The sequence below is a fragment of the Sinocyclocheilus rhinocerous genome, unplaced genomic scaffold (genome assembly GCF_001515625.1).
Source record: "Sinocyclocheilus rhinocerous isolate Xijiao unplaced genomic scaffold, SAMN03320098_v1.1 scaffold1029, whole genome shotgun sequence".
Classification (NCBI taxonomy): domain Eukaryota; kingdom Metazoa; phylum Chordata; class Actinopteri; order Cypriniformes; family Cyprinidae; genus Sinocyclocheilus; species Sinocyclocheilus rhinocerous.
The window spans coordinates 268,214-283,626 of record NW_015664012.1 but is presented as its reverse complement, the minus strand read 5'-3'; the positions used below and the strand labels follow the sequence as shown (position 1 = coordinate 283,626).

General features: G+C 36.6%; 1 protein-coding gene across 4 annotated transcripts in view; it reads right to left on the bottom strand.

The window, feature by feature from the left end:
* Positions 1–1,856: 1,856 nt before the first annotated feature.
* The window catches only part of LOC107729191 (zinc finger protein 385D-like), a 97,370-nt gene continuing 83,813 nt past the window's right edge, over positions 1,857–15,413 (bottom strand). For 2 of the 4 annotated variants that reach the window (XM_016539616.1, XM_016539619.1), the window contains 6 exons: positions 13,944–14,166; positions 7,361–7,660; positions 6,089–6,276; positions 4,769–4,867; positions 4,176–4,268; positions 1,857–3,591 (listed from right to left, as the gene is read on the bottom strand). In XM_016539616.1, the coding sequence (XP_016395102.1) occupies positions 3,364–3,591; positions 4,176–4,268; positions 4,769–4,867; positions 6,089–6,276; positions 7,361–7,660; positions 13,944–14,166 (1,131 nt within the window). In that variant the 3' untranslated portion in view covers positions 1,857–3,363. Of the gene's footprint in view, positions 3,609–4,175; positions 4,269–4,768; positions 4,868–6,088; positions 6,277–7,360; positions 7,661–13,943; positions 14,167–15,413 lie in introns of all 4 variants that reach the window. The other 2 variants (XM_016539617.1, XM_016539618.1) reach the window with 2 other exon arrangements.

Here is a 15,413-nt window from a genome sequence, read left to right as displayed (position 1 = left end):
TCGAACTGGGAAGTTTCGACACGTTTGTCATTATAAAGCAAGACGCCATGACAAGCTGTCATCCTCTGGTCAATAACCACGAGTCCCATAAGCCCCCAAAAGAACAGCCGGAGCACTGGGGTGGAAGTCTAATCGATTTATTTCTCTCTCTCTCTCTCTGCTTTATTTCGTTTTCACGCATTCATCCATACCCTGTACAGAGAAAGAGCAAATGAGTCAGAAAACCAAGACGCAAAATCCTATGAAAATACGTTTTCCGTTGTGTGAGCAGACAGTTCAGATCAGTCACAGACAGAAATGTATTGAGCACAAAGAACAAATAACATATATGTCTGTCGTTATTTAAATGACTTAATACTGGCCATGTCCCTTTAAGCGTTATTGAAATCTTCATCTTCCAGAAACACTGGACAGATTTCACATATTTGTCAGTTTACAAGCACACATGCACATTTTCACATGAGGCTTCATGATTTTTAAACATTCACGGGAAAAACGGATTTTTTTCATATGATAGTTTAACTCTCATAGGTTGTATGTGCAGTCTATTGGATTATTGAAAAAAAAATCTTAAATTTGGCATTTAGGAATTTACATTTTGGCACAAGGCAGGCAAACTAGAGCAGGAAGTAAAAGGGAGTGTGTATCGGTCATATTAGCCCAGAACCAACATGGAAGAAATTAGAAATGCCATCCACTGTCTGATCACTGCTGGCAATGGACATTTTCATGACTGTCCTGTGACAAACAGATTCCATCGGTGTAAAATAAAGGGAGAGAAATGCCATATTAAGCTAATTTCCTCCATATTGGCGATAGGAACACTGTGCACACTATTAAGAGCACTCACAACATTAAGAGAACGAAGGAAGAAACATGTACACAAAAGGTAGAGAGAGAGAAACAGAGCAATCTTCCGTTATCTTAAAAAGTTTCCAGTTTCCGTCATTATTGCTTAAATATTGAATTTAACTAAAAAAAAAGCAACATAAAATCCCAACAAACAACCTTAAAGATATTTTGAAACTGTTACTTTTGAACATGTGAAATCAGCCACCTACCAGAGACCGTCACAGTCATATGTATCATAACTAGCCATATCTGCTGTATGGACCTCATGAGGACAACACAACTAGGAATGGTGCGGTTACATCTTCTTGTGCCTCAAGAAAGCATGAAGGTATCCCACTGATGGACCAGTGTTATTTCTCATTCACCATTTGTCCTTTCTTGGAACTTATGGGGAAGAGTTTGATGTTTGGGAGTTATCAAAACACACACGCACACACAAATAAGAGATTTGATTCATGTCCAAGCAAAGTCCTTGTTCTAAAGTGTCCTCAGAAAAAAATGCAGAGTTGTGCCTCTTGAAGTGTCAATATGGCTGTTGTTAGTTAGCTCTGTTCAAGGCCCCAGGCTTCATTCCCTCGAGGGCAAACCGTCCTCTGAAAATCAAGAGCCCTGAGTGGGCTTGAGACTCACCCATGACTCCTGGCTCTGCGGCCTTGTCTAGGTGTCCAAGTCTCAGCCCGTTTTTAGCAATATTTCTTATATTCCGTCGCCTTCGTTCTCTCACAAGCGCTTTGATTTACAATTTGATGTAAGAACTACATAATCTTATCTACTTCGCATTAGATTATCTCCTTATTTCAGTATGCATGTCTCTGCAGAAATGGTGACAAAAAGTAATAACTTCAAGTAGAGCTCGTTCTTATTATCACATTAATTACAATAACCAGATAAAGAATCTACATTAAACATCTCATAAAATTCTACATATTTACTCTAATTGTATATATTATAAATGTTAATGATTCACTTTTAAAAGCTGTATTCATAAAATATTTACAAAAAGCTCTGTATGCTAGGGCACGTTTAAAAAAAAATCTGATGAAAAATGGTTCCAATCAAACAACATAGACTCAACAGTAATGTCTAATTCTACATGTCTGAAGACAGAAGATCAGTCTTAGTCCATCTAAAACCATCTGGGGCAAAGCGACGTGACTTTGTTCAGACTGACAGGAACACTTGTATATACTTGTAGCAGGAGAGTTTAATATATCTGAAATTTAACACGTTGCTATTCAAGTGTAATCTTAAAAAATACACCTGCATCCTCCTTTCAACAGTACTGATGTATTTTCAGTCACCGCCATTATGGTCATTATGTTTTGGCAATGGCTCCTCTGTGCAAATAAATCAATGATGCTTCCAGAATCGAAAATGTTATTCTGAATAAGATCAAGAGTAATGAATTCATGACAGGTTTTGGATTAAACACACACACACACACACACACACGCAAATAACATGGTGAGGTTTTAGATCTTAATCAAGATAGGATGCGGACAGATTTTTGACAGGCACACTGACCTTTGTGAGGCCGTAATGAGGAAATACTGAGAGCAAAATATGCGGAGATAAAAGGCCACGTCAAACTGTGACTGAACCGCAATCATCTCATCTGAGGTTTTGTGTGTGTGTGTGTGCATCTGCAATCTCAAATCATCTAATCTATGCATCAACACTGACAAAATTATGACACTGATTGGGCGCGAGCGAGTGTGTGTGTGTGTTGCCTTGCTACCAAACTGTCACGTTCGTATATTAGACTGGTACTCTGTGTTATTCTGTGATTACCCATGACAGAAAGCCTTAGCATCTGTAAACTGACAGACCAATGAGCTTTGTGTTTATAACAAAAGCCGGTCAGATGAGGTTACTCAAAATGTGTGCGAATACACAGACCAACGGCAATATATCCATGTGGAACGACAAGAAAACAGACTGATAACAATTTAAAATACTTTAAAAAAAGCATCAAGTAAAGGGATGTTTGCATTTCCTAACTAAACAAACAGCTAACGCAGTTATAGGTCTCTAAAATTGGCTTTCCTCTAATAAATTATAGAATAATAACCTGATTAATATCTGTATAATGATAAATATCTCATAAAGCAAAACTAAATATCCTTCTTATAGCTCTTTCACTCCTTTATCAGTCTTGTCCTGTCATTAGCAGCGTTCATCTGCATAGTGGGCTGGTGTTATCAATGAGGCCCCTCCCATATTCCCATATATGGTCTTGCTCTCTCTCTCTATCTCTCTCACACACTCTCTCTCTCCCTTTGCTGCATAGTTCAAGAGTGACTCTCTCAGAGTCACAGTTTTTGAGGAGGACAGGGAACACTATGGGAGTGTGTGTTTGTGTTTATATACTTAAGTGTATACAGCTCGGAGAGAGCGGGAGCACGGACGAAGTTTGCACAGAGACCGTCAGTACTGAGAACGGATCGTAAGACTAAATCACGTGAATGTGCGCCCATGTTGTAAGAGCGTGTTTGCTTTGTTTCGAGGTGATCAATAAGGGGAAAATATGATGGGAGTGTGTGTTGCTCTCAGAGGTCCGGGCGCTGGCCTAAAGAGGGCAGGGCCGAGGATGGGCGTCTGAATGAAAGTAGTGCCCGGCGGGTGTCGCAGTGCGAGAGGATTGGCTGTGACTGTGCAGAGGGTGGGCGGAGTTATGGGGGTGGGAAGGAAGCTGGCAGCCAAATTTTTAGTCAATTGCTTCTGTAGAATCAGTTTAGTCTGAGAGAGAGAGAGAGAGAGAGAGAGAAAAAGAGAGACAGAATTAATCATTATGCCAAAAATTAAGATATCACAAAGATATTTTTAATGGTGCAGTGCAAAATTTCTTTGCCACTACACTGAAAATTTGGTGGTGAAACAATTTCCACTCAGAAATTGCTAGTAAAACCTGAAATATGTTCTTGTAAAAAAAAATTATAATAATAATTGAATAATCTTTATTTCAAACTTCAGTTATTTTTTTTTTTTTACAATGTAGCTCAGTGATTCTCAGCCTTTTTTACTATAAGGCCACCTGTTATACAACACATTATTCAAAGATCCCTCCATATAGGCAAAAATATTTTCTGTATTTCTAATATTTCTTCTGTAACTATAACAAAACTATTTCTATTAACAGAAACTGTATATTAAATCTAATTAACCACGATTCATTTTGTGAATCTAGAGTTTTAAATTCCCCTTTTCTTTAATTTTGAAATATATAGTCATGCCATTGGTTAATCTAATGTTGTGATATGGTGCACAAGTTATACACTACACCTTTAAGAGACTGTTAATGAGGTTTAAGTTCTGTCACTCACCTGTGAGGACAGAGAGGACAGATTGCATTGGTTGATAACTTTCTTCATAGCAGACAGTGCGCCTCCCGCATAACCGTTCCATCTGACACCCTGCTGGAACAGATCAGGAGAGCTGCTATAGTCGTGTGTGTGTAGCAGACATAAAAATGGTCTTAATTACGCAAAATTACTCCTTGTATCATGATGAGCCTGTTTGCTAGCATCCTCCCCTGAGTAACTTCCTCTCCCTTTTTCCTTTCATGCTGAGAAGAGGTTTGCTTTATTATATTGTCCTGTCAATCATCATCAGTCCCATTGTTTAAAAGAAACTCTGGGTTTTAATATGCATTTGTACTACATCAGCATGATACAATCTATATTAGATTTTTTTTAAAACTCAGTACTCTGTACTGATCAGCTGAATATGACTATTACATTTACACACATATATTTGGCAGGTTCTTCTATCCAAAGAGACATTTCAGCAGTTCATGAATTCTATGGGAATTGAACTCATGACTTTGACGTTGCTAGCGCCATGCTATCCTACTGTTTGAGCTACAGGAACACTCGACTATTAGCATGTAAATCACAGTGAGTGTAACCGTGCTCACCGAGGCTGCTGAGGTAGGCTGACTCTTGGCATGAGGGTTGAACTTGGGCTTCGGGGGCTTCCCAGCCAGTCTATCCTTATGTCTTCGGCTGTTCATGTGCTAAACAAATACAGAAATAAAGGTGTATTTTTAATGGTGCATTTTCAAGCCTGACATGAGATACTTGGTCAAGATAAAATAAGAGCAGTTTTTCCTTTTTCCTAAAAATCTTTAACTTTTTAATACCTTTCACCTCTTTCCCTCCCCTCTTTCTTTTTCAACAGCCTTCATCTTGTTTACTTTACACTTCAGAAACAGATTAAAGCATGTCAACATATTCTGTTACACCAAATACACCAAATAATGATCTTTAAAAAAGCATCATATGACCCCGTTAAGGGAAGCATGAAATACCATTAAATGTCATGTTCCTCAGGCCTGTGCAGACACCAGGCCAACACACACACACACTCATTCATGAAACATAAACAGAAAAAAAATTGTAAAAGCATTTTATGTAAATTGATGCATTCAATTAAATGCAACAATTTACATAAGAATGGTCATGAATGATGAGAAATTCACTGTGGTCATGATCCATGAACAAAGTTGATGTGTAAATAAATTGAATGCCAGGAGATTTTCAGCGTAGCTCCAATGTCAGCATGACAAATTTGTTGAGTCACATTAACAAGTAACCAGCACAGACGGGGTATCAACAATTCACCTTCAACCAGTCAATATGCACTGGAAACACACATTAGATATGGTCAAATGACTCATCTCAGACTGATTAGCATGTTCCTGGTACATCGAAAACTCAACCCAGAAATCCAAATGTAAATGTTTACTCTGTTTCAGTAACTCGCAGAGCAAGAGTTTATACATTTTTACATTTCATTTGTTTATGTGGGAAAACATGCTTTTCCCAACACAACTATACCAGGTAACAAACTTGGCCAAGTAGATGTGTTTCCTCTGAGAAACAGTTAGACAAACTGCCAATGCCAACAAAATAAACTATGTGTCTGTCAATGGTGTAGCTGATTTCCAGCAGCTGTTTTGTCAATGGATTGTCAATTTCTAGAAGGTCATTCCTGACAGGATAAAATAACAAGCCTGCAATGTAGCTACCTGCTACTAAAAACACAGCTAGTTAGGCTAGGTTACGTAGTAGAGGGAACACAGGAAACGTGAACAAGGCTGGATTTGAATTTTAGCCTAAAATGGCATATTAGGACCCAAAGATGGGCTCTGAACATCAAATAATGTTACTTAAAACATATTTTTTCGATATTCCAGTGTATCACATACATGTGTGCAAAATTGTTTTATGGTTACCTGGCTGAGTTGAGTCTCAGAGTTAACATGGATCTCGCAAACTTCACAGTTGAAGCTCTTGCTGGCCACGCCCACACTCCCCTTACTGGCCAATCGCTTGCTTTTACATGAGGGGCGGGATGACAGTGTCTTCCCTCGTCGTCGTGGCAACACACTCTGTCCTTCCATCATTAGTTTATGTTTGGTGCCTGTGACGTTCGAAAAGGTAAGGAATTCACATGACGAAGGTTACTTATTTATGCAGAAATAAACTACATTTATAAGGGTGAATTTATGGAAATATCTTGAAAACGAAAATGTGTAAAACAACTACTACATTTATGTAAATTTGTAAAAATCGACGCGTTTCAGAAAGGCAGGGCATAGAGGAGAAACAATAATGTACAGTATGTGGAAACTAATGTGTTTTTTGAACCTTAAACCGCATAAACACATTTCATTACACCAAATACACAAAATAATGTTCTTTTTAGCAAAATCATATGACCCCTTTAAAAACAAAGGTGTTCCTCATGCCTTTGTGTGATGGAATTGAATAAAGGGGGGGGGGATTGGGGGGACAAAGGTGTTAAATAAGTATGCAATAATGGTCTAAAATTGTGTATATTGTTACAATATTATTTATTAAAACGAATTTTCTCAGATTATATTGAAATTATTGTTTATTATGGAGTTGATGAAATATTAATGCTGTAAATTGAAAAGGGTTAGATTATTCTCAGATTATTCACATTCATTTATGGGGTTGATTCATGAGTTTACAAACCAAAATAAATAAAAATACACTACCATTCAAAAGTTTACGGTCAGTAAGAATTTAATGTTTTTGAAAGAAGCCTCTTATGCATTTATTTGATCAAAAATAATATTAAAACTGTAATATTCTGAAATATTATTACAACTTCAAACAGCTGTTTTCTATTTTAATATATCTTAAAATGTAATTTTTTTTTCTGTGATGTAAAGCTGAATTTCTTACAGAAATCATTCTAATATGTATTAATTTGCTGCTCAGCATTTCTTATTATTATCAATGTTGAAAACAGTTGTGCTACTTAATATTTTTGGAAACAGTAACATCTTTTTCAGGATTCTTTGATGAATTTAAAAGGACAGCAATTACTTGAAATAGAAATCGTTTGTAACAGTATTGTCTTTACTGACACTTTTGATTAATTTCATTAAAAAAAAAATCTTACTGAACTCAGACCTTTGAATGGTAGAGTAAATAAATAAATAGACAAATCAGTAAAGAAAGAAAGACATATGCACCACTATTGTGAGCATCCATCTGAGTGGTGGAGTTGACTGTGACTTTGCAGATGGGGCAATGCAGATGTTGTTTGGTTTTTTTGGGGTCCTTCTCTGCCGGTGTGTCCCCTGTAGAGTTGTCCTGCTGAGCAGCTATCTCGCTGGCGGCACCGGTGGGTTCCAGCAGACCGTCCGGGTTCTGGAAGTGAGGGGAGGAGACAGACAGGTCTGCAGACGAGACCTCTGATATAGGTGTCAGGACCACCGAACTAGAGTGAGCATCATCCACACTCACGACAGGATCTGAGTCAGAGACAGCAGCTAAAGAGAGAGAGAGAAAGTGAGTGAGTCAGATTGCTGTTCTCCTTCACATCAATTATACAAAGCTATTTGTTTCTGGATATTTGAGTTTAAGTGTTTGAGTTTTTATTCAAATGATAGTTACTCTCACTCATGTCATTTCAAACCTTTGTTACTTCAATACATCAAAACTTTATCATGACCTCTAATGGACCAAGATTTGACAATCAGTAAGTGAAGGCGGAAATCCAGCAGTAGAGCACCAGTATTCAGCATAAAAATATTCCGCTCAAACATCTGAATGTCTGCTAGCTGTAATTTAGCAGTGGGCTAGTGTCCAAATTGGCAGAAATGTGCAGCACACAGGAACACAAACACAAATACAGACACTTTCAGACTGACTGCTTTCGGTCATGCAACATTATTAAGGCTGTGCTTTTACAGACTAGTGCTCATGTGTTGAACTTCAGACCATTTATTTAAGTCTACCTTTGAAACTCAAGTGCTGTGTCCTTGAATTTGATCTATTCTGTTAAAAAAGAATATAAGGGCCATAGCAGCCTGGGCAGTGAAAAATCAAATGAGGTGCTCTCAGAATTTCTCTGAGCACACAAAACTATCAATACCATGTTTATGACCATCTAAACAAACGTAAAACTGTTTAATAGAAACCTAAAGATGGAATTTTGGCTCAATTTCGACCCACATTTGAAGAACCATTGATGGCTGTTCACCTTTGGCCTCACAGGATGTCATTCAGCTTTAAATATTGTTCTGTTTAATCTATGAATCACACTCACATTTCACATTCACACAAACTGTCCTCTTTACAAATTGTCTTAAAAACATAAAACAGTGAGAATTCATCATATGGATCTGGCAGGGAATGTCCAGGAATGCATCAACTGAAAAAAATGTAAAGCCTGAAAGCAATGTGAAGTGCTTTGGATAAAAGCATCTACCAAATGTATAAATGCAAATAGTCAGTTAGGCAAAGGACAACATGGACAGGCTGAAATGCTTTCCTTCTTCAAAAACATGAACAAGGCAAAAGAAAATACAACCCAGGCTACATTAAATACAGGCTGAAACATGGTTTGTGGTGACAACAATGTGTTTTGTGTTGTGAAGTATTGGCTGCCGATAGCATAAACCATTGAAATTCAAATTTATTTAAAAGCCAAATACTAAAATTATATTAAAAGTTTTTTAAAAAGTTGTGTGTGATGATAATAATAATAATAATAATAATAATAATAATAAATGAATGTATATTTAGGTATATACTTTTTATGAAAACTTGATGTTGAATGTTAAATACGGGATACTGAAGCAAAACCAGTCAAGAACAACACTACAAAATGACAATTAATAACAAATTATCAATGTCTTCAGCATATGCACTATAGTCATTCCAGATGCTAATTAAGTCTGTGTAAAAGCTTTGTCATAAAATCAACACCTCTCCTAGCAGGACTCCCTCCTACATGGCATGTAATAGGTGTTTGTAAATTTGGAACCCATCAGAGTGTGCCGAAATGACTTTTACAATCACTGTAGGAGTGCTTTTGATGAGTTATGCTGAGTAACACAGGATTTAAACATGTGAAAGTGTTTATTTAGCAAACGTGTTTTTGAGGAGCGACCCGTTTTTGATATCTGCACAGATCTGCTGAATTCCCCCCTCTGGGGAATCAGATAGACTGACCCTTCTGTGCCTCACTGAGATTTAGGTTATACCAGTTCCCCTAAAATGGGGTTCCTGAGGGGATATAGAGGAAGAGTTTAAGGAAAATAGAACAGGAAATGGAAAAGGAAGGTTGTGTGTGACTGTGTGTGTGTGTGGGATTTTTGCCTTCACACCTGAAAAATGTGTGAAAGTTATTGAAATGGAGAGAATTGCCTTGGGTAACACTCAGTGCCCATCTCCCTGTGGAGTGTGTGTGTGTCTTGCAGCAAGCTTGTACAACCGATCTTTAAAGACTAATATATACTCTTTTTTTAAATCTTTCTGTTTTGGACAGCTCACTCTTCGCAAAGACAAGCAATGTGAAACATGCGGGGACGGATGTGGAAGAATGGAGTGACGGATAGCGAAGAGAACAGGATAGAGCATGATGGCTATATTTAACTCTCTCTTTGTAAAAAAAATAAATAAATCAGCAAATGTAAAATACTGCACTTGTTCATACTACATCAGCAAGCTCATGATGAAAACGATCAGTGACATCTGACAGCAAGAGCATTCAAAGTGTTTCAATAGCTGTTATAAAATGGACCCCTTACTCTAGAAATGTCTAGAACCCCCCTCCCATCCTTCCTTTCCATTTCCAGCGTCTTATGGCTGTTAATAACAGCTGACATGCTTGTAGAGTTGTGATTGGCCCCTGCAGCTGCGAGCTTAATGACAGAACAGTGCTAATTTCATCAGGCAATCAGCTCAATTTGTGTGTGTGTGTGTGTGTGTGTGTGCATTAGCATAAGAGCATTTCAAAATCCACTGAGTGATTAGCTCTTGTGTGCGTGAACATGTGTGAGACGACACTGGGTTCCCCTGTGTGAGTGTGTTATCTGTTAAATGAGAGTGTTAACCCATCAGTGACCAAAATACCACATTGTAACTGATTGATGCACTGAATGCACGTATGTTGAAGCAGGGATGGGTCACTAGTCAAGTGATGTTGATGACTAGTTTACATTTTTTCTTAATAAAAAATACAACACACACACACACACACACACACAAAGTATATAATACAGTACTATGTACTGTAATATATTTTTTATAAATGTATACATTTAAATTAAATGTTAAATATATACAGTAAATATGTACAATATATATAACAAATGTATAAATAAATAAATGTAAATATTTTTGTTGAAATGTTTGTTACAAAATGTTAAATAAAATAAAAATCACATAGAAAGATACAAATAAATGTACGTTTTCAGTCTAAATACATCTTAGTAAAATATTATAATTTATAATTTGCTACAAAACATGATCTTTTTTATATACATTACAAATGTTTAAATAATGTTGTCAAATATATATCACAAAATACATATATACATACACACGCATTATACATAAAATATATAATCATTTGATGGGGCATATAATCATGAAATGCACTACAATAATGACTGAAATAAATATAGGCCTACCTCAAGTGGTATCGTTGGATTGACACCTTTTTTATAATGTATGAAATATTGTTGCTTAAATCCAGTAAATATTCATTATGAATCATTATTGCCAATATTTAAGTTATTCTTGCTGTTACTTTATCAAAATAAGCAAAGATTTCACATTTGAAAGTTCTTCTAATTCCTCAAGAGCATAGCTAATCCACCAGGGGGCAGAAGATATATAGTAAATTATATACAAAAAGAAAAAAGTACTGTTAATGATGTAGAAGTCTTAGAAAGTCATATGAAAGTCAAATGCAATACATATGAAATCAAAGGGTTAACTAGCATGCTAACACTGTCCCTCCAGATGCATTTGACGCAGTGTCAAGTGTCACTAGCAGTTTTTCAACACAACAATGTGACTTAAATAAATACACCCTAAAAACTGCTCAGACTGGGGTCAGGTGAACTCAAATATCTTCCTTATAAGACCGATTAGACGTTCCGGCAAGCCACCAGTAAGTCCATTTTGAAAATATGTATTTTTTGCAAATAGTTAGTATGAAGAATGCATTGGCATGTGCATGAGAGCTAATCCAAACACAAAGGCTTTGAGACAAAATTGCAATAGCTAATCTTCTCATTCTCCATCTCTGTAGCTCTTTTAAACTCTCTCCAGCTCTCTCTGTTCTCTCTTATCTAATCTCTCCTTTTCTTCCCTTCTGATTGTACGCTCCCTCTCACTGTTGTGTTGCCATGAATGGGGCCGAATATTAAAATGTGATTTGATGAGCTTGCTGTTCTTGCTTTCTATCACTTTTAATTTGCTCCCTCTCTTTCTCACTTGTTTTTTCTTTAATTCTCAAGGTCTTGTAGCAGAAGGATATGAAGTTTCTGACTCCCTCCCTCTCCATTTTTCTCCTTTATCGTATCCCTTGGGCCCATATTCGGGCTGCCTTTCAAATCATATTCTATAGAGGTTGGGCAGAGGAGAAAAAAGAAAGAGTTTAAAAGGGATGAAAAGGTAGAGATTATTGGAGAGGGATGGCTCAAAGCGCTCTGTCGGCTTGTTGTTCTGCTCTCTGTGTCACAGTACTTCCCAGTAACAAGAGGAAAGTCAAGTCCTTCAGTCAGAAATGAAATCCCCTTAATATACAGGACAGATCATGAAGAGCAGGACTGGAGGATATTCACAGCAGTGAAGGAACTACAGACGAGCTAAATGCATGATTCATCCAAAATGCATATTAAAATAAAAAGTTGTCTTTGTTTTCTCCAGACATTCTTGAGGAAGTCACAAACTAACACTTGTATATCTGGCCCAGATTTTCTCTCTTTGCATTTAATGTTATCAAGTTGCTTTTTTAAAGATTGTTAAACAGTAATTTACAATAAGTAAAAACAGTAAAAAAATATTGTGAAATATTATTACAGTTTCAAATAACTGTCTTTTGTTTTAATATATTTTAAAATGTAATTTATTCCTGTGATCAAAGCTGAATATTCAGCTTAATTGCTCCAGTCTTCAGTGTCACATGATCCTTCAGAAATCATTCTAATGTGCTGATTTGCTGCTCAAGAAACATTTCTAATTATGATCAATGTTGCAAACAGTTTTTGCTGCTTATAATGTTTGGGGAAAGCATAATACACAACCATTCAAAAGTTTGGGGTAAGTATGATAAAAAAAAAAAAAGAAAAAGAAAAAAAAATTAAGACATTTATTTAGCATGGGCATATTAAACAGATCAAAAGTGACAGTCAAATAATTAATGTTTAATGTGTAATGCTACAAAAGATTTCGGTCACTCTTTAGTTTGGGGACCAATTATCACTATTAACTATTACCAAATGACTTTTGCCCCAATAAACTTATTAATAGTTAGTAAGGTAGTTGTTAAGTTTAGGTATTAGGTAGGATTAAGAGATCTAAAACATGGTCATGCAGAATAAGTGCTTTATGAGTACTAATAAACAGCCAATATGCAAATAAATGTGCATGTTAATAAGCAACTTGGTCCCAAAACTAAAGTGTTACCCAGATTTCTATTTCAAATAAATGCTGTTCTTTTGAACTTTCCATTCATCAAGGAATCCTGAAAAAATGTATTATGATTTCCACAAAAATACAAAAAAATAAGAAGAACCATCACTAATAATCGAGCACCAAATCATCATATTAGAATGATTTCTGAAGGATCATGTGACACTGAAGACTGAAGTAATGGCTGCATCTTTACCATCATAGGAACAAATTAATTTTTCAAATTTGTAATTAGATTTTTTTAAATATAATTATCTTTTTTTTTTTAAATTGTGATAATATTTCACAATACTACCGTTTTACTGTATTTTTAATAAAATAAATGCAGCCTTGGTGATATATATATATATATATATATAAATGATGCCTGCATGCTCATAGCCATTATAAAATTTGGGTGACGCGCAGACACAAGAGTCTATCATTGTCCCATGTTACAATGAGCTGAACATTCTTGACACTCTCTGAGAGATGTCAGATTACAGAAGTTAAAGGGGGCATAACACACACAGTTTCACCCAATCTCATGTTAATCTTGAGTACCTATAGAGTAGTACTGCATCCTTCATATCTCCAAAAAGTCTTTAGTTTTATCATATTTATAAAAGAAAGATACAGCTTTACGATTCTCTCCGGAAAAATCCGAGCTCCTGGAGGCGCGCCGTGGGCGGAGCTAAAGAGCGAGAGTTCTGAATCATGACCGGGATCTTTTATAGCTGGGACCGCTCCATCTTTCAATATCAAACGATGTGCAAATCCAGCGTCGAACTGGGCCTTGTTTATAAAATGTTCGTCAACAAACACACTTGTGAAACTCCTGCTGCCCCGGAAAAACAAACTGTATCCACTGTCTACATAACGCTGGGTAAGATTTTTGGCACGGAAATACTCTGTCATACGTCCAAATTGTTTTTTGAAACTTTGTCCATGCTTAGCATGAGAATCCAACTCTTTAACAGTGTAAACAACTCTGAATGCATGAAACAGCATTGCACCCCCCCTTTAAATATGTTGCAAATGTGCTTTATGTTGTCTGTAACAAATTGTAATCACATCAGGGCATGTTTCAAGCAGTAACAAAAACGCCCACTCACGCAGCGAATCGTCTGTGAGTTCACTTACTTTCCTCCATGGCGGTGTCATCCAGCAGGGCAGGAAGTGGATCCGGAGCGCTCGTTTTCACTCTGCTGCTGTCTCTCTGCCTGTCCCTGTCTCGGTCCTTCTCTCTGTCTCGGTTGTGATGCGCATTGTCGAGTTGTCGTCTCTGCTGTTTGTTCTTCTGAGCCTCTAATGCCTTCAGCTTACGAGCATGTTTATGGCCTTTATAATGAGCCTCAGCCTGATTCTAGAGAAATACAGATAGAAAGACACAGTGAAAGGAATGCAAAACCTTAACGAAGTTTCTCACATTTACAGAAACATGCAAACATTCAAACTACCAGTCATGAGATTCACTGAATTGATGTTTAGCATGATCCTGTTTTTTTTCCATACATTTCAATGTCCTAACAACACTAAAATTTATCCATATATTTAATTAAGTGCCCAGCATACATGAAATCTTAAAAACCTCCAAGGATGCACCTCACAAAGTTGAAGAGAAGTCCAAGGTGTGCAGAATTGTTATTGAGGCTAAAAGAAATAAGGCATTTTTGATTTTTTGTTAAAGGGTTAGTTCACCCCAAAATGAAAATTCTGTCATTAATTACTCACCCTCATGTCGTTTCAAACCTGTAAGACCTTTGTTCATCTTCTGAACACAAATTAAGATATTTTTGATGAAATCCGAGAGCTTTCTGACCCTGCATAGACAGCAATGCAACTGACACGCAAATAAAACAAAACTAACAACTTCATTCAACAATTTCTTCATCAAAGTCTGACCAGGAAGAGAAGAAATTGTCGAAAAAGTCGTTATTTTTGTTTTCTTTGCACACAAAAAGTATTCTCGTAGCTTCATAAAATTACGGTTGAACCACGGATGTCACATGGACTATTTTAAGGATGTCCTTACTACATTTCTGAAGATGAACTAAGGTCTTACAGGTTTGGAATGACATGAGGGCAAGTAATTAATGACAGAATTTTCATGTTTGGGTGAGCTAACCCAATTTCAACAAACTATCTTTTGGTCATTACATTATTCCCACTGCAATTTGTGTTTCATAGTTTTGGTATCTTAACTATTATTCTTAAACCTGGAAAATATATACTAATTAGAATATGGGTCAAATGCTTGACTCATAGTTTGCATGATAACAGATATGCATATGGACAAAAACAAAAACGAGCGGTCAGTCACGTGTGTGTATGATGGCCGAAGGAGCTTCCTCTGAAACTTACGTGATCGGCAACCGGCCATTTATTGTTTTATTGCAGCTGATCTCTGTTCTGGACTTGCACAATCTGCGTTGCAATGCATATTATTTTCCAAATGTAATTTATGTGAAAATATTAAGTCTGTAAACGCCCATTAACAGAGGCCAGAGACGCTGAAGACGGACGCACAGAGAAAAATACTGTAGCAGGCAGATCACTCACTGTTCATGATGCACAAACTATTGGAAGAAAATCCTAAATATTGATTTGGGG